Source organism: Rosa rugosa, chromosome 7, assembly GCF_958449725.1.
Source record: "Rosa rugosa chromosome 7, drRosRugo1.1, whole genome shotgun sequence".
Classification (NCBI taxonomy): Eukaryota; Viridiplantae; Streptophyta; class Magnoliopsida; order Rosales; family Rosaceae; genus Rosa; species Rosa rugosa.
Genome location: NC_084826.1, coordinates 12,504,220 through 12,522,231, shown reverse-complemented (window position 1 = coordinate 12,522,231; position 18,012 = coordinate 12,504,220). Strand labels below are relative to the sequence as shown.

Genomic DNA, 18,012 nt, shown 5'->3' with positions numbered 1-18,012 from the left:
CTGAAATTAGATAGATATATATATATATATATACTTGGTCCTTTTTTGCCCCAAAAGCTGTCTAGGCTTAAGCCCATATAGCCCACCACATAGATCCGCCCCTGGATCCAGTCGATAACGTAAAATAATTCAGGTACACAAAGCCTGAAGCTTTCCCTCCACTTCAATCTCCTCTTTCCCCATTTTTAAGTACCTGACAAGAGTTGCAGGATTCACATTTTCAACAAAGCACCTCTCCACAGCCCTTCTTGCCACCTTTACATGCCTAAGTGAAGTCCCCGCAACATAACAGAGTTTCCCTGTTGATCCATTTACTGGAAAATATTAAAAATCACTAACTTCATAGTATTAGTCTCGTCAATAGGTTCGTGACCAGAATAAGAAAATGTACAGTGTATAACATCGGAATCACAAAGGAATTCTGTAAACCTTACGTTAACATACAGATTACAACTCTAACAGGTTTGCAAGGTCCTGCACGCATCCCAAATATGTACGTTGTTAGCAGAAAGAACTGATTGTACTTATCTAAATACATAGAATGTGAATGTGAAGATAAAAAATCTGCCTGTTAATTATCTATATATTCCTTGCATGTTTCTTTTGAGTTGGAAGATCAGTGAGCTAGGCACAATTTAAATCATTTTACGTACTCACCGTTAAATTTTGCAGGAATCTGTTCCTCTGTTTAGCAAATCGCTTCTGCCAAAGAAAAAAACAAAGGTCGAGATTAGACAAGATGAAAATTGATCGCTTTTACAACATTTCCATTATCAATTTCTGAGAGGTCTTGGATTTTCACATAGTAGCTATGCACCAGAGGGCCCACATGAAGGCTTATATATTACATATGTTATCCCCAACTATCAATTCCTGTTTTACTAAAGTAACCCAGCTCTAAACCTTTTTATTAACCAAATTGCATACAATGCTACTAGTAAAGGTTAACAAAAACATAAACATTACCCGATAAATTTTTATGCACTCATATGTAAGTTATCACATTCATAATTTTAATTAAAATGTAATGTACCTACCTCCTTGATCCCATGTATTGCGCACAGCCCGGCCACCTTCTTGGTGCCCAGTCCTGATGTACTCATGATGCAGATTGCCATTCAGTATTTTAATTGCCTGAAACACAAATGTTATGCACTGAAATCAGAAACACCATAGTAAGTAGCTCAAATTAATAAAAACTTGCAGTCTGCAAGTAAAAGGAAAGTGCAATACAAACAAAAATTCAGAGGTTTACAATAAGATGATGAATATTGAAACGAAAAGGTAAAAGCATATGTGAGAACTATTCACCCTGAAAATACTATTGCCCTAACAAATTAAGAACTGCAGTAATCAACGAGAAAATTGACACCTTGCTCAAAATATAACAAGCAAAGCTACCATGCATGGGTCATTAATTCTTCTAGTACTTATTAAACTGGCATGTATAGCATTGCTCAACCATATTAAACCACCAAATTGTGCAACACACCATGAGAAAGATGCCTTTTGATCTGCTAGAGTAAGTGCGAAATTTAGCATTCCATTCCCAGACTTGGATATTCTTCACATTTTCAATTCTATACACTCCATTCCCATGATTTTCAACATGTTGTGCACTCAAATCGGAAAGAATTGTAAAAGAAACACATAAACTGAACCTGAGTTTTGATTAAGAGACAAGTATATTGTGGCCTAGTAACCATATATAATTACATTGAAAGAAAGAAAACAAATATGTACCGTAGATGGTGGAACTTCAGTTCTGGACAGAAGTAAAATGAAATCCCGAGCCCGGGGTATATGATATCTGGATCCGTTGTCCTTGTGGTTGTTTGGACAATAATATAACGCCTAATTAACCTGAAGTCCATGCATAATTCGAAAATAAACCACTGATAAGATAACAAGAGCAGAGCTATTCATATTAATTAACAAATTCAATGCGTAAGAATTTGAGCAGGTTGAGTCCGTAGGAAACTCCATGCTTTGCTAAAGCTGCTTCCACCATGGAAAAGGAATCTGACAATTTTGGTGCTGCACGCCTGCATGCACATAGCAACGTCAACACACTTCAGTCTAGGTAGAAATGTTGAACGAAAACAAAAACTGAAATGTTGTTCTAATTATAGATTTTAGAAAGAAAACTGAAATTTGGTTTCACCGAGAACAAACTAAACTAGGGAGAAATGTACACGGTATGGATAGAAGAAGGTAATGAAAGAGGTGAATTCAAAAGTGAGAGCTTCATTGCGAACGTCTTGTGGTGCAGCTCAATGACCTCCATTGTCGCGAGCGAGACACAGAGAGAGAGAGAGAGAGCGATCTAGTAGTTGTTTTTTCTTGCTTTATTCTTGGTCGCGATCCGAGGAGAATATATAGGGGAATGAGTGGTGAGGCGGTTCTGTTTAGGGTTATTTGGGCCTGGCTTGCAATTTCTTTAGAAAATACGGGGTAAATTTAAAGAAGTAAATATTAATTGGGTGATAAGAAACGTCCATCTTCTTCTTCTCTTCACTAATAACACGTGCATTGCATGAGTATTAAGCATACTTAATTTGGAGACGAGCTAAAGTTGAAGCTTCTGTCACAATGTTTTCTGTGGCTTGTCGTAATTCTCTTATTGCCTTGCTACCCAAGGTTTCAACATGTTAAGCACTTAAATGATCAATAAGACGACAACAACAATGCTAATGATCGATTACTATGGCTTTTTATGAAAGACTCGGTGAAAGAGGTGACGGCTTCTTCATTCAACCAAGGGCCAGACCTTTCCAACTCCATGTGATCATCATCGACATTTGAGTTCTGCGGCTTCGATTTGTGGTGCTGTTCAAGTTTAACGAAGCCGTTACGTAGTAGAAGAAATGGAGAGTCGGAGACTTTCTCAAAAGTGAGTGCATTTTCCTATTTTCAGAATGAAGTCTTGAGCTTGTAATTCCCATCCTAATTTTAGCTTGATCACAATTGCAAGCCGTGTTGGTTGCTATGGATTGGAACCGTAGTGTTTATCATGATTGCGTTGCGAATGTTTTCACTAGTTTCGGTTCACTGGGACTGATGTTCATGTGGTTGCAGCTGGTCATCTGAAGGCTACTGAACCAGAAAAAGAAAAGAGGAATTCTACATTTTTCTCACTGCTCTCCATCTTTGTGAGTAACGTCGGCTTATTTTCATTTTGTTGAGATCCTATTGAATGATTCGAGTCTCTTGCAACAGAATCTTGTAGGCATAATAATAAACAAAACAAAAAACTGATTTCCCTTGTATATATTATGATTGATGTTACAAAATTTTCTCACAATCAAGCATTTCATTTACGAGAATGATCAAGATCTAGTCTAAAGAGGATAGATGGTATCAAACACGACTCTTGCAAAAATATGCCGAACCTCTGGCAGGCTGCCCTGATCTAATGACTCGTAGTCAATCTTGCTGCCTTGCTTTGCCACAAATCCCAGCTTCCCACCCACTTTTACGCAGTTGAAAATCTGGGAGACCCTCAAAGATAATCCCCATGGTATAAATACCTGCAGCAAATTGAGATCGAATAAAATAAGACTTGCCCTTTCCTTAAACTGAGATGAAATGCAAAGACGATGATGTACACACAAACAGGAAGGGAGAAAGGTTGCACTGACCAGATCAGAAAACGGTGCTTGTGGGTATGCTGCCATGGCCTCTGAGACAATTTGCTGATCAGTCATATGATCGAGTGCCAGCCTAAAAGATGCCTCAAGATCCTTAACCTCTTTATTATATGCTTCAGAGTCCAAACTCTTCGGTTCTAATAATTCATGAAAGCTATCGTCATGTGGTTTAGTGATAGTCCTGGCTATGTCCACTGCTTCTGACATATCTCCACCATTGTGAACAGCAAGGGTAAATGCAGCAACCACCAACGCATCTCGAGGTTGTTCGGAGAGTGCTTTATGCAATGCTAAGATTGCAATCCTGAAAGTATAAACTTGTGATGAGGCTCCCTAGGTCATAGTTGTAATGATCTTGTAAGTATTTCCCTTTATCTCACATGTACACAAGAATCATGCAATTCAATCTGCTTGGATCACTGTCAGATCAAACTTATTTTATTTAGCATTCTGTTTACATTATTAACATCTTACCATAAGCTACTGTGGCACGGCTTGTCAGGTGCAAGAAGTTTATCCAAGTTAGAAAAAAGGGACTGCAAGTGAAAACCAGAGAACAAATAAGTCATTACCTTCTTAAGTCAAAGAAACTTCAAGCTATAATCAGATCTTGTATAAGAATGTAATAAGTAACTGAATGATGATCAAATTACCAAAAGCATGTTAGACCTTTTGTCTCATCTTCGAAATCCTTGGCGAACAAAATATGCTGCCTGCAATATGAAAATGTATTAAAACCTGTACTACTGTGCTTGCAACTAGGAAACTCATTCAAATTTAGAAAATACATACCTGGATGGGTAGAAGTAGTTCCAGAAGTCCAAATTTCCATAATAATCGAAGGGAAGCTTCAGTAGAACCATACGCCATCATATAATTCATTTCCATGAGGATCCTTCCCTAAAGTAGGCCTGGCAACAGTGCGGTCATGGGCGGGTTACGGGCGGACTTAACGGGCTCAACCCGTTAAGATGACGGGTTATAACGGGTTGAGCCCGATGGGTTCGCGGGTTACCCGTTGGAACCCGTTAAGACTAGGGGTGGGCATAAGTCGGATCGGGTCGGGTTAGGGCCCAAACCGTTTTCGACCCGGATTCTTCGGTTGGGCCAAAATCCAAACCGCAACCGGTATTTTTTTTTTGTGGGCCGGTTTTTCGGTTGAACCGGATTTCCGGTTCGGGCCGGTTCGGTCATGGGCTTTTTAAATACTAGCCCAGTTTTCAGAAGAAAAAAAAAGGCGCTACAAATTTTCTAAGGCCCAATATTGAAGATTTCCATATTTTTCAACCTGTTTCAATGACTACAAGTCTACAACTTTTAGTCACGTACTGAGCAAATGATCAACATATGATATATCAAGTTATCAACCTAATGACTCACTGACACACAAAGAACAAAGCATAATCGGTTAATCACCATACCAACATGCATATTACTAATCCAAAATCAGAAGCATGCAACCAAGCAATACAAATCCAAAACTCCGAACCACTTAAGTTTACAGACCAACTAATCCAAAGTTCAAGACCATAAGCTTTAAGTTGAAAAGAAATTCAAAAAAAAAAAAGCTAAGAACATAAGCAACACTTCAGCTTGGCTTTCTCCTCTTCATTCTTCATTCTTCATCTTGGCTACTTCCCTTCCATCGACCATAATCTGTAAACAAAGCATATTAGCAACTGTAAGAGAAAGAGACAGGCAGAGCTGCTGCAAGATAATCCAGCAATAAATTAATCTAATTAACTTTGTATTTTGTACGGTTGTACCAAGCGGATCTGCAGAATCACTCCTCAATATCTGAAAGATTGGTAATTCCAACATCTAGCAGCACAAACATGAAAACAATGTTAGAACAAAAACTAACATATTTGAGCAAAAGTGAAAAGTTTACAGATTTGAACAAAAGTTACACTTACAAGAAGAAAACTTAAAACAAAATTTTACCTTGCTCAAGTTTCTCCAATTCACCGTAGACCTCAAGTTCAGTTCTGGTTGGCTCTTTGAATAGAGACTTCCCGGCAGCCCTTAACCAATCCGAGCAACACACAAGTCACTCAACCATTCTAGGAGTCAAGCTGGCCCTAAAAGGATCCACCACTCGGCTACCAAGGCTAAAAGCACTCTCTGAAGCCACTGTGGATGCAGGGACAGTAAACACATCTCGTGCAATTTGAGACAAGATTGGATATCGAGGTGCATTTTCTTTCCACCACTCTAAGATCTGGAACTTAGGATTAGAAGGGTCTTTAGCAGCCTCCAAAAGATACTTCAACCTCATTTTTAATCTCCACCACATCTTTCTCTTGCCTCAGCATCATAAATTCATGGATATTGGCTGCATGGCTATCGTCCTCACCTTGAGCAGAACTGCTGGAATCAACTTTAGGTAGTGTGATATCCATACTTGCTTGTGCAGCCTCGGGATCAGAATTTGCATACTCATTAAAGAGTTGCAGAAACATGGATTTCACTTCATCAACCATCTCAGCCACCAAAGTTCTATCTTGCTGCAGCTTCGGAAAAAAGTACTCTAGATACAACATCTTGTATCTAGGATCCAACACAACAACAATCAATAAGATCTTGTTCATGTCTTCTAACTTTCTCCAGTATTTGTCGAATTTTCTCTTCATTGACGCTCCTATGCTCACCATTAGAGGATCGTCACTTTTCGCACACTTGTCCAACTCTTGCACAATTGTACACATCCATAACAGTGGCTGATTTGCAATCACACACTTGGTACCACTGAATTGGAGAGTGGCATCATTGCTTTCTCCCAGTCAGCACTATTCGGAGGCCCCTCCCTTTTTTTCCCACCAACCCTTTCTTGGAAGTAACTCTCAAACTGAGAATCTTCATCTTCCATTCTCATAAATGCTTTCTTAAACTTCACAGCAATGTCTAGCATGAAATACGTAGAATTCCACCTAGTGTAGACATCCAACGGCACTATCCCACCCTTGCTCTCTACCTTTTCTTGAGCAGCACACTTCCGAAACCTTTCTAACCTAGCAGGTGAAGACCTTATATACTTCACACAGTTCCTAATCCCATCAATACTTGAATCCAACTCCTCCATGCCATCCTTAACAATTAAATTGAGGATGTGGCAGCAACATCTCATGTGCAAAAACGCACCATCTAACACCAACTCCCTCCAATTCCCTATTTTCTCCCTCATGTAATCAAGTGCCACTTGATTTGGAGAAGCATTGTCAACAACAATTGTAAACACTTTCTCTATTCCCCAACCTATAAGACATGACTCAACAAGTTTCCCGATGGTTTTACCCCTATGATTAGGAATTACAACAAAGCTTAGGACTCGCTTATGGAGAGTCCATTTGTCATCAATGAAATGAGCAGTTAAGACCATGTAATTGACATTTTGGATCGAAGTCCAAGTGTCGGTAGTGAGGGAAACTCGCTCTCCATAAGTGGCCAAGATATTTTTAAGAGCTGTTTTTTCATTTTGATACAAATCCCATATATCCCTAGCAATGGTTCTACGAGAAGGCAGATCAAACTTAGGCACTGTCACCCGCATGAATTCCTTAAAACCCTCCCCCTCAACATGACTAAACGGTAATTCATCTCTAATAATCATCTTAGCAAGCAAAATCCTAGACCTATCCGGATCATACTGAACAGCCACAACATTACCCCCATTTTCAATGCTATCAAAAGTCAAGTACCTCTGTTTCTTGGCAGGTATGTACAGTGGACAGTTCTTGCACTGATAAAGTAGATAGGTTTTCATGCTTGACGTCCCATTAGACTTGGAGTGGCAGGCATAAGTCTGTGGGCAATAGTTGCACTTCGCTCGGGGTTTGGCCATCGGAGTCCCATCTGGATTCTTCATATTCGTGAAGTGCTCCCAAGCCACAGACTTGTTCTTCCTCTTCGATGTTGATTCCATTCCAGGAGCATCGGTACCAGCAGTAGAGTCAGTCGGTTGACCTGAGATAAGGGTAGCAGGACCAGGTGGAACTGAAACAATCGCACCAGCAGCAATAGGGTTTACTTCCGAAGCAGGGAATGAGGGTACTGAAGTCCCTATGCTTGATGCAGCCTCTACGCTTGTGGGAGTAGGAGTCACAGTGTTTGAATTCCCTTCCATCATCTGAACAAAGCATATTGGAAGTTTAGAACTATGTTTATTAGCAACAACACAACCAATTTTGATATATGTATGCACTGTGAAATGAATCGAACAATCGACAACATTTCTTAACAGAATGCTTATCATCAACACACAACAACACAGTATAAACTATAAAGCAACATAGTCAACAGTTCAATAGTCAAAACCCAGTCTCAAAACCTATAAATCTAAACCAGTAAAACACTAAAACCACATCAACATAGTCAAAAGTCAAAACACAGTATAAAGTCAAAATCCAGTATAAATGTGCGAATGAATCGAAGAGATTTTGGTTTCAAAAACTCACCAGAGAGCCGAGAGCGAATGAATCGAATGAATTGAATGAATCGATCTTAGTCTGAGAGAGCCAGAGAGTTGATGTAGAGCTGCGAGCTGAAGTAGAGCTGCGATCGCCGATCTGACTGGGTTCTGGTTTAGGGCTAGGGTTTTCGACTGGAGAGTAAAGACTAGAGAGACTGAGAGAGGCCGAGAGCGGCTGTGTCTTTGTGTGGAGAGAGACAGTTGCGAATGAGAGCTAGGGTTCCCACTTTTCAATTTTATTTAGTCATAGGAATACTCTGCGGTAAGATATATCGTAAGGATATATGCACCAATAGGAAATAAATAGCTAATAAAAATAAATATAAATATATATTAATTAAATTCGGTTTTTTTTGGTCGGTCTTAAACCCGATACCGAAGCCGCACCGCATCAATTCGGATCGGCTCGGTCCTTTGAATTTTCCTGCTCTTTTTGATCGGGTCGGTTAACCGGACCATTCTTCCGGTTCAGGTCGGGCGGTTTTTTGCCCAGTTTCGGTTTTGTGCCCACCCCTAGTTAAGACCGCTAAGTTTTTTTTTTTTTTTTTTTTAGATTTTAAAATTATTTTCTAATCAATTACCCACTAAAACCCGTTAATATCCGTTAACAATAAATTGACCCGTTAAGACCCGCTAACATAAAAATGATTATTATTATTATTTTTTTTGCATTTTTTAAAACTCTTTTTCACACCCATTATCTATTTTTTTTTTTTTTTTTTTTAAAGAGGATCAAAGGATTTCACTCCTACCCCCATGGTGACTCGAACCCATAACTTCGTACATAGGTAGTGGGTGCTCTAACCACTGAGCTAACACCACTTCGTCAACACCCATTATCTATTAAAACTCTTCTAAAAAATAATTAAAAAATGTTTTTATTTTTTATTTTTTTAAACAATGTTGAGAAGTGAAACAAAAATCACACAACAAAAATATGCAAATCTCAATATCCCAATATCACCAGTAGGTTCCAAAGTGATTAAAAAAAAGCTTCTTTCTTTCAACCCTCAACACCCCTTTAAAGGGTTTAAACCCCACAACTGACCCCCCAAAAACCAACCCATCATCTCCAAAGCCATAAACCACCATTCCAAGCAAAACCCAGTAAAGCTTTATCAATAACAAGGACACCCAGATGCTGAAACTGGAACAACCCCATGATTGGGTTTTAGTCCCACAACCAAACATAGCCCAAAATAGCAAAACACCTCACTACTATATATCAAAGATCAAAACTTTGATCCTTGCTGCCTCCAATAACCCCAGCTAACAGAAAATACAGCACCCAAATTTCTAATATCCATTCATAGATCTTACTTGGTATTCAGGAACAACATGGAAAAGAGAGCAAAGACCAACAAGTGGGAGAGAGAGTAGGACCTCGAAGAATGACCCACTTGTTTGATTTGAGAGCAAATAGGGAGAGAAGCTTTTCAAGAATTTTCAGTCCCATAAACAAATGGGCACCCAGAAAAGTAGAACCAAAACCCAGACGAACAAATCACACCAAAAACAAATTAACAAAAGACAGAGCTCCACTGACACACTAAGCAGCTGGGAGGCAGTTAACAAACGTAACACATTTTGTTCGAGTATGGAAGACAACAGTGAAAGAGTTGCAAGAAGTGAAAGAAGCCGAGCTCGTCGGCGAACTCTTTGGCAGCGCCGGCTTAGAAACGGGTAGAGGGTTTGGGCGGCTAAATTGGAGAAGAGAAGAGTGAGTTGCGACTCTGCTAGAGAAGCGAGGGTTAGACACTTCAGACTTTTTTTTTCTTCTAACCGGGTTCGATGGGTTCCGTTGGGCACCCCATTTCCGCCCGTTAACTAACGGGTTGTTAACGGGTTGGCAGCCCATTAACACGATAAGTTATTGGGCAGAAATAAATGGGTTTTTAGCGGGCGGTTTACGGGTCATGGACTGAATTGTCAGGCCTACCCTAAAGTATGAAGTACTGAATGAGTAATCCAACTTGAGTGCAAAGGAAATTATAAAGCTCTTAAACTACCTTATCAAGCCTAAGAATTGAGTAGGATAAATTTTTAATAGAATTAGCTGTTTCCTTTGAAATACGGAATCCTAAACGAGCAGCAATTCTTATGGCACGTAGAATACGAGCTGCACAGTAATTGGAATCTGATGTTAGTGTCTCCATAAAGACGGGAAAGTGTTCAACATGTCCGCATGGGGGTGTGTGTTCTATAAAACAATGAACTAAGCTTAGCACTATCAATGTATAGAAAACACATCAAACTGCAAACATAAGCTCACCACAATCCTCTCGAAATGAAGTACTTGCTGGTACAACAGTTTGGACCTAGGCCCACAGAAGATGATGTGAGGACACAGATTTTCAGCTAGTCTAAAGTAATTTAAGAAACCAATATTAGAAGTTGAAGCACACTTGAGCTTTTCTAAGATCTTCTATTCCTCCCAAGTAGTCATACACTATCCTTGCATAAGGATCAAACATCAACCTGCAAGAGATGAATAAAGACTATAAGAAATATAAAGAAGAGTGAAACTGCAACTTTCAGGTAAAAACGGTTTGATAAACAACCCGTTAATTGTAAAGTCACGCTTCAAACAATTGCTCCAACGCATAAAATCCTTGTCATCACAGCGTACAGGTTTTTTAAAATCACTACTTGAGTTCCTACCAAAGCTTCGTGCACTGATGCTAAAACTGGAAACCTAATACGAGCACAACAATTCACTTTAGATTAGAACTCTGTGTATGTCTGTCTGCGCATGTTTGTATAAAAGTCATCACAAGTAAATAAAATAAGCCTGACCTTTTAGAGATCATTACGCAATTAAAAATGGTTATGATTTAAGTTTGAATTTGATGGTCCAGGATACCAGGACTGATTACCTCTAGTTATTTACTAAGACCTTACTCACTTTATATAGAAATGAATTTTCTATTCATGCCCATATAATTAGACAATTGCGATTTGTACATTTACAACAAAATAACCCACCTCCACTACCGTATCACCAATGTGCACATGAGATATAGGAAACCGCCTTCCAACTACTTGGCACCAAGAAAATGTTCTCGTCACCTGAAAATATCATTTGCAGATACTACAAGCTAGAACTTATGACATCAAAAACCAACTTTCAAATAACGTTTCATAGCAAAACCTCTCTCAATTCAGCTGAAGTTAAAATGTCAAAGTCCTTTGGCGTGCGTTTTAAGATAAGATCCCTTACACAACCTCCTACAAGGTATATACCTCAAACCCTGCAACAGAACATAAAATGACAATAGCAAAAACTAGTGCCAATGCAATTCAACAGTCAACACCATTTAAAACACATGCAACTCAATGCTCACCCTTTCGCTTTAGCACATTCAAAACCTTTCGGGTCGGCTTGTCAATCATAGAACTACTAATCCCAACCTCTTTCGAATTCAGCTTCTTCCACTGTGGTGCCTTCCCATCTCCTTCATCCCAACAAAAACTAAACGTAAGCTTTACAACCCATTTGAAATTCCAAACTACAATCCCAAAATCCAAAAACATGAAAGTTCAAAACTTGCTCATTTCACTGGCCGAATCATTGGTCTTGTTGTCCTTAGAACGACCCTCTTGCTCATCAATCGCCTCCATGGCCGCAACCAAGTTCAATTGAACCTGAATTGAATTGAACCTAAAGCTCAAACGAACCCAATACACAAAATTCATTGCCCAAATGTAAAAACAGAGGCGCCTGCTAAATTACCTTGCCAATGCATTGAAAGGTGGGAGTGCGGAGGTTGAAATTGGGTCGGCAAGCAAACCCTAAACTTGAAATCGCCATTCGTGAGCTGAATCATTCACTGTGGGGGTTTTAGATGCAGAGCTTAAACCCTAAAAGTCTGATGCAGAGCTTAAACCCGGAGTCAATTGGATGTAGCCAAGGCGCTTAACGGAATCGCCAATGGAATCTTAAGCAAAATCAGCTTGATATGGAAAAGAGAATCAACGAGAAATGTGATCCTGTCAAGTTGATCCGGAGTCAATTGGATGTAGCCAAGGCGCTTAACGGAATCGCCAATGGTTCTAAATAAGTAATTTTAGTGTGGATCGATCCAAATTTTTGGAAAATGTCATTGTAATAATCACTCAAGTTTAGAAGTTCTTTTTCCAAACTAAACGTATCATTTGGTGAACAAATTAGAAATGGCGTAGCCAAGTAGAGATTCTTTCTTCACCAGGTGGATATTGAAATTGTGTTGATGATGATGTAGATTGACCCGGCAAAATACAAAAGCGTTATCTCTGGATTTGGAGTAATGTTCAGGGAGCAAGGAATTAGAGGTTTCTTTAGGGGTTGGGCGCCCACTATGATTGGTTACAGTGCTCAGGGTGCCGGCAAGTACGGCCTCTACGAGTTCTTTAAGAAGTACTATGCAGATATTGCAGGACCTGAGTATGCAGCCAAGTACAAAACCTTGATCTATCTCGCAGGTTCTGCATCTGCTGAAGTGTTTGCTGATGTTGCCCTCTGTCCTATGGAAGCTGTCAAAGTTCGAGTCCAGACTCAGCCGGGGTTCGCCAGAGGTTTGTCAGATGGGCTACCAAAGTTTATCAAATCCGAAGGCGCTCTCGGGTATGAATATATAATGTTACTCAGAATTGGCACTAGCTTGTTATATGTAGTAATTAATATATATGGAATGCAAGAACTTTTGTTTGATAATTATTGCTTTGATTGTCTTACAGGTTGTACAAAGGGATTGTTCCTCTTTGGGGACGCCAAATTCCTTGTAAGTTATGCTTCTCTATCCAGGGCCGGTCCTGAGATTTTCAGGGCTATAGGCGAATAAAAAAAATAGGGCTCATGAGGTTGTGATCTATGTTTTACTGCTTTTCTCTTCTACCCCCATAATCATATTCTATAATAAGAGTCAGTTAGTATAGCAACCGAAAAAGATACATTGTAGTGAAATCAAAATTGAAATTTTGATAAAGGTAGAGAATTCAACAAAATGATAAAGACCTTCATCTTTTAAGAACTATATATTAACCATAACAATAATCAAATAATTAATTTGTCATATATAAAACAATCTATTCCCAAAAAATAACTAGCATGTCATTTGAATGAAACTCCAGATATGTGTTGCGTTGTACACCACTCACAGTAAAACTTTGGTGTTGTTCATCAATTTATATATAATATCATGTGAATTGAAAAAGAAATCCATATTAATCTAAATCATCAAAGAGAAACCAAAACTTAAAATTTACCCAATGAATATCTATTTCACTTAGATAGTAACTGATCGAATTCAATGGTTCCATCTTGCTAATTGCCAAGGCTTCTATAAATTTAGAATAGATGAATAATAGAACATGAACTGAACAAACGAAGTATTGATGCTGACAAAAAAATTAAATTAAATTCTTCAACAAGCTTAAAGAGAATGAAAAATTGAAAATAAGTCCTCCAATCTTCATAGGCTTTCCAATTTCATAATTGAAAACAATCTGTGAAAGCCAGATTACTTGCAAGCAAAGGCGAGCTATTGTTTTTTTTTTTTTTCTCCTTTAATTTTCTACATACTTCTTTATGTCTGTAAAAAAAATTGAGGCCCATGATCATCGGGGGCCATAGGCACAAGCCTATTTGGCCTATAGCCAGGGTCGGCACTGTCTCTATCCATCACAGTCTAGCAACATAACATGATTCATATTCATTATCTTCTGGAGTTATTGCTGATAACAATTACTTCGTGGGTTTTGTACAGATACAATGATGAAATTTGCAACCTTCGAGAAATTTGTCGAGCTCACTTACAAGCATGTGATCCCAACACCGAAAGAGCAGTGCAGCACACCCTTGCAGCTCGGAGTGAGCTTTGCGTGTGGATATGTGGCTGGTGTGTTCTGTGCTGTTGTTTCACACCCTGCTGATAACTTGGTGTCTTTCCTCAACAATGCCAAGGGGGCAACTGTTAGTGATGTGAGTCCAGTTAATGCTCATATATATAAGCATTAAGTAGCCTCATAGTTGTACTTGGTCATCTTTTGTTAATGACTTAATGTGCCAATTTTAATTGATGTATGTTGCAGGCTGTGAAGAACCTAGGAGTGTGGGGTCTTTTCACCCGGGGTCTTCCTCTTCGTATAGTCATGATCGGAACCCTTACCGGAAGCCAATGGGGTATCTATGATGCCTGCAAAGTTTTCATGGGCGTGTAAGCTTTCGATCCCTTCATTTTTTGCCGCGTCTCTTCTATGTTATTTCCTGATCTTAGGCTTTCAAGACTTCATATTTATGGGGCATAATTGTTCTATTTCAGACCAACTACTGGTGGCGCCGCTCCTGCTGCCACTGAGCTTGCCAATGCTTGAATCCAAAACTGATGGATGTCAAACCCCATTCTTTTAGTTCAAGGAATTACAAACTATCAAAAGACTTCATAGTTCATACTATCAATTCTACCGGTAGTCATTTTTTATTTTTTGTCACTTTTTTTTGTAAAATTATCATCTCAGTTGGTCAAAAACAAAGAAGGCAGCAGATTATATTTATCAGGGATTATGCGGAAAGCCGAGTTTCTGACTTCTGAGGTTGGCATCAAGAGCTTTAGGCTCTCTTCTGTTCTGCCATAGGGAAGGCATGCTGGAACAACATGTTCAGTTCCTGGTTTGCCTTTTCCCAATGAATTATGTTCTCATGAGGAGTTTGAGTGCAACGTAGCCGGCAACTTCTTAACCAGAAGAAAAGATATTGTCAAATAAAACCTTCATATATTAGAAGTTATAAAACTCAACTCATTACTACATTATGTTCTTTCAATCACAATAACAACCCTTCCACATGCATTGCAATCCACTACATTACATCAATCAATCCAGCAACATGGCCACTGCTAATAGTTATATGTTCGATCTTATTGTTAGTTTAAACTAACTTTGACTAATTAGGCTAATCTTTTATAACAATCCCATAAATAACAACAATTCACATCAACAAAGCTTGAAGCCTTCTCTCCACATTAAGCATATCTTTCCTCATTTTTAAGCGACTGACAATAGTTGCAGGATTCACATTTTCAACATAACACCTTCCAACGACCATTCTGACCACCTTTACATGCTCAAGTGAAGTTCCCGCAGCAGTCACAGTGTTTCCCTGTTCATTGGCACATGTTAAAAATCTTTAAATTCATAGTATAGACAAGAAAAATAAGTGCACAATGTATAATGTATCAGAATCACACAGGAATTGTAACCTTACGTTAACATACAGATGACAACTCATCAGGCATGCAAGGTCCTGCATCCAAATTATATTGTTAGCAGAGAGAATTAACCATGGTAAGTACCTACTAAAAAGTGAAGATAAGGAATGCCTATTTATCCTTTCATTCTTTATTCCATTTGTCTAGAAGATCGCAAGACATAATATAGGACTTTATGTACCTTTACGTTTTCAAAGAATCTGGTCCTCCGTTTATCAAATCGCTCCTGAAAAGAAAAAAAAAGAAAGAAAGAAAAAGTAGCTAGAGATTAGAAGATGAGAGAGCTTCTATTACGGAGAGAAGAAGAGCAGTTATGCAGCAGAGCAACTATGTGAAGGCTCATATAGCTCATGTTATTTCCATTCTAACCTGTTTCACTAAACGATAACTCAACTCTAAACCTTTTAAATCACCAAACTAATTACATTTTAAAAATTAAAAGGCATCACGAATGCACAACCAGAGGAAAGGCTTAAATGTTACTTTATTAAGTTCAGCAAAAAATTTCAAAGACAGCAGCTAAGAAGAATGCAATACCCACCTTCTTGATCCCATGTATTGTGGCAAGCCCATCTTCTTGATACCCAGTTTTGATGTGGTCATGATGCATATCGCCATTCAATATCTTAATTACCTGAAATAAAAACGTTATGCACTCTAATCAGAAAAAGAAAAATGTGCAGTTTGCTATGCAAGAGAGCAACATAAACATAATTTCTTATTTCAAATGCTTAAATTAATGTGTTGAATCAACCAAAAACAAATACAGGCGTGATTACTATTCGCCCTGAAAATACTGCTTATATGCTGTTGCCCTCTTAGATTGAAGATTGCAGTCAATGTTGAATCAACCAAAAACAAATACAGGCGTGATTACTATTCGCCCTGAAAATACTGCTTATATGCTGTTGCCCTCTTCGATTGAAGATTGCAGTCAATGTTGAATCAACCAAAAACAAATACAGGCGTGATTACTATTCGCCCTGAAAATACTGCTTATGCTGCTGTTGCCCTCTTAGATTAAAGATTGCAGTCAATGAATGAGAATAAACACCTTATTCAAAACAATGTAAATATCTATAGGTTTGGGGAATAAATATAATGTCGATAAAACAAGCTACCATGGGTCAACAATTCTTCAAGTAAAAATAAAGCTGGCTGTTCTCAATAGAAAACCAATTGCAACACATACTGGCTTTTCAATTTGTTCACTAAATACCTAGAACTGCAGGAGAGAAGGTTTATATTCTGTTGTTAAATAAAACTGGAAGAAAGTTAGAAGTAGTCAAGTAGAAGACGACCACGTCTTAGAGAAACTGTAATTATTCTGCATTTTTAATTCTATACACTACATTCGGATGACTTGAACAAGTTATGCACTCGAATCCCTAAAAAAGACACCAAATAAAGAAGAAAAAAATTCAATTGTAAAAGAAATGCCTGTAAACATAGACACATGATATTTTAATTAAAGATGCAAAACATTATTTACAGGCTATTGCCAAAGAATTAGAGTGAGAGAAACGAAAATAAAAACGCTAATTATCCCTTATAGAATAAAAACGCTAATTGTACCACATATGTCGGAACAGTAGTTTTGGACAGAAGCACAATAATCTCCCTAGCCCTGTGAATGATGTCTGGATCTTTGGTCCTTGGGGTGGTTGAGACAGTCATGTAAAGCTCACCCTGTCATAATTTGACATAAACCACTGATTAATGTAATGTAAACCAGATCGAACAAAGCCAGGTAGGTAGGTGTAGAAAGAACAAATTTCTTATGCATACCAGATTGAGTGTGTAAGAAATTCCATGCTCTTGTAAAGCCGATTCCACCTGCGGCCAAGCATCTTTCAACTTTGGTACTGCACAAAACAATTTACTAACTTGTGTAAGTCTTTAAGGAATGTTGATTAGCTATGATCGTCGAATTACTGTACGTGACTCAACTGTGGTATTTGGAGAATGACTCGGTGAAGGAGGTCACTTCAGACTTTTCCGACTCCATGTGGTCGGAGTTTGGGCACGGCATCTTCGATTTGTGACCGGCGCCGATCTCCATCGTCACTCTCAGAGTTCTCTCTCTCTCTCTCTCTCTCTCTCTGCGCTTTTGTTTCGGCTTATTTTTCTTCACCGCCGTGTGAGGGGGATTTATATAGATCTGTAAGTGGGCTGTTTGGGCCTTGGGAAAGGCCCAGAACTTGCAATTTCTCCAAAAATAATTTGTGTTTTAAGAAAATTTTTATAAGCCCCTTTCAAAAAAAAGAAAATTTTTATAAGAGAATAGGGTTTGTTATTTACGAAAATAACCTTCAAATACTAGAAAATTTTAGAAATCACCTTTAATTAAGAAGGCTAATTATGATAATTGCAAAATAAAGCAACTCGAGATGTCATAAAAAAATAAAAATTACACCACAAAGATTTAAAGAATTGAAGATTAATATAGCACATGGCTGGTTAGTGTAGCTCTTAAATCTTCCTGCAGGTTAGGTTGCTTGTTTCCAGTGAAGTGTGTTTACTAAGACTGGAAGTCAACTTGGTTGGTATAGCTCTTCAATGTGGTTCTAATTACTTCTTACTTCAAAATTATATGTACCTAGCTAGCTCTCAAGTATTTTACTGCATGTTGTACAAAACTGATCAAAAT

At 38.5% G+C, this 18,012-nt stretch overlaps 2 protein-coding genes and 1 pseudogene across 5 annotated transcripts; 1 reads left to right on the top strand and 2 right to left on the bottom strand.

Moving 5' to 3' along the window:
* Window positions 1–3,340: 3,340 nt before the first annotated feature.
* On the bottom strand, window positions 3,341–11,446 carry LOC133722859 (uncharacterized; annotated as a pseudogene).
* A 606-nt stretch (window positions 11,447–12,052) lies between these two features.
* LOC133723748 (mitochondrial phosphate carrier protein 2, mitochondrial-like) lies at window positions 12,053–14,703 on the top strand. Of its 2 annotated transcripts, XM_062150617.1 has the most exons (6): window positions 12,053–12,179; window positions 12,360–12,721; window positions 12,835–12,878; window positions 13,863–14,077; window positions 14,188–14,312; window positions 14,418–14,703. In XM_062150617.1, the coding sequence occupies exons 2-6, from the start codon at window positions 12,405–12,407 to the stop codon at window positions 14,467–14,469; spliced, it is 753 nt and encodes a 250-aa protein (XP_062006601.1). In that variant the 5' UTR covers window positions 12,053–12,179; window positions 12,360–12,404; the 3' UTR covers window positions 14,470–14,703. The 2 variants fall into 2 exon arrangements, with proteins under 2 accessions (XP_062006601.1, XP_062006600.1); XM_062150616.1 differs by having other exon boundaries at window positions 12,059–12,721.
* Window positions 14,704–14,846: 143 nt separating this feature from the next.
* Window positions 14,847–17,499, bottom strand: LOC133723749 (uncharacterized). Of its 3 annotated transcripts, none has more exons than XM_062150618.1 (7): window positions 17,313–17,499; window positions 17,151–17,227; window positions 16,938–17,051; window positions 15,904–15,996; window positions 15,544–15,588; window positions 15,354–15,397; window positions 14,847–15,278 (listed from the first exon to the last, which is right to left on the bottom strand). In XM_062150618.1, the coding sequence occupies exons 1-7, from the start codon at window positions 17,422–17,424 to the stop codon at window positions 15,083–15,085; spliced, it is 681 nt and encodes a 226-aa protein (XP_062006602.1). In that variant the 5' UTR covers window positions 17,425–17,499; the 3' UTR covers window positions 14,847–15,082. The 3 variants fall into 3 exon arrangements, with proteins under 3 accessions (XP_062006602.1, XP_062006603.1, XP_062006604.1); XM_062150619.1 differs by having other exon boundaries at window positions 14,847–15,253; window positions 15,359–15,397; window positions 17,313–17,498; XM_062150620.1 differs by having other exon boundaries at window positions 15,097–15,253.
* Window positions 17,500–18,012: the final 513 nt, after the last annotated feature.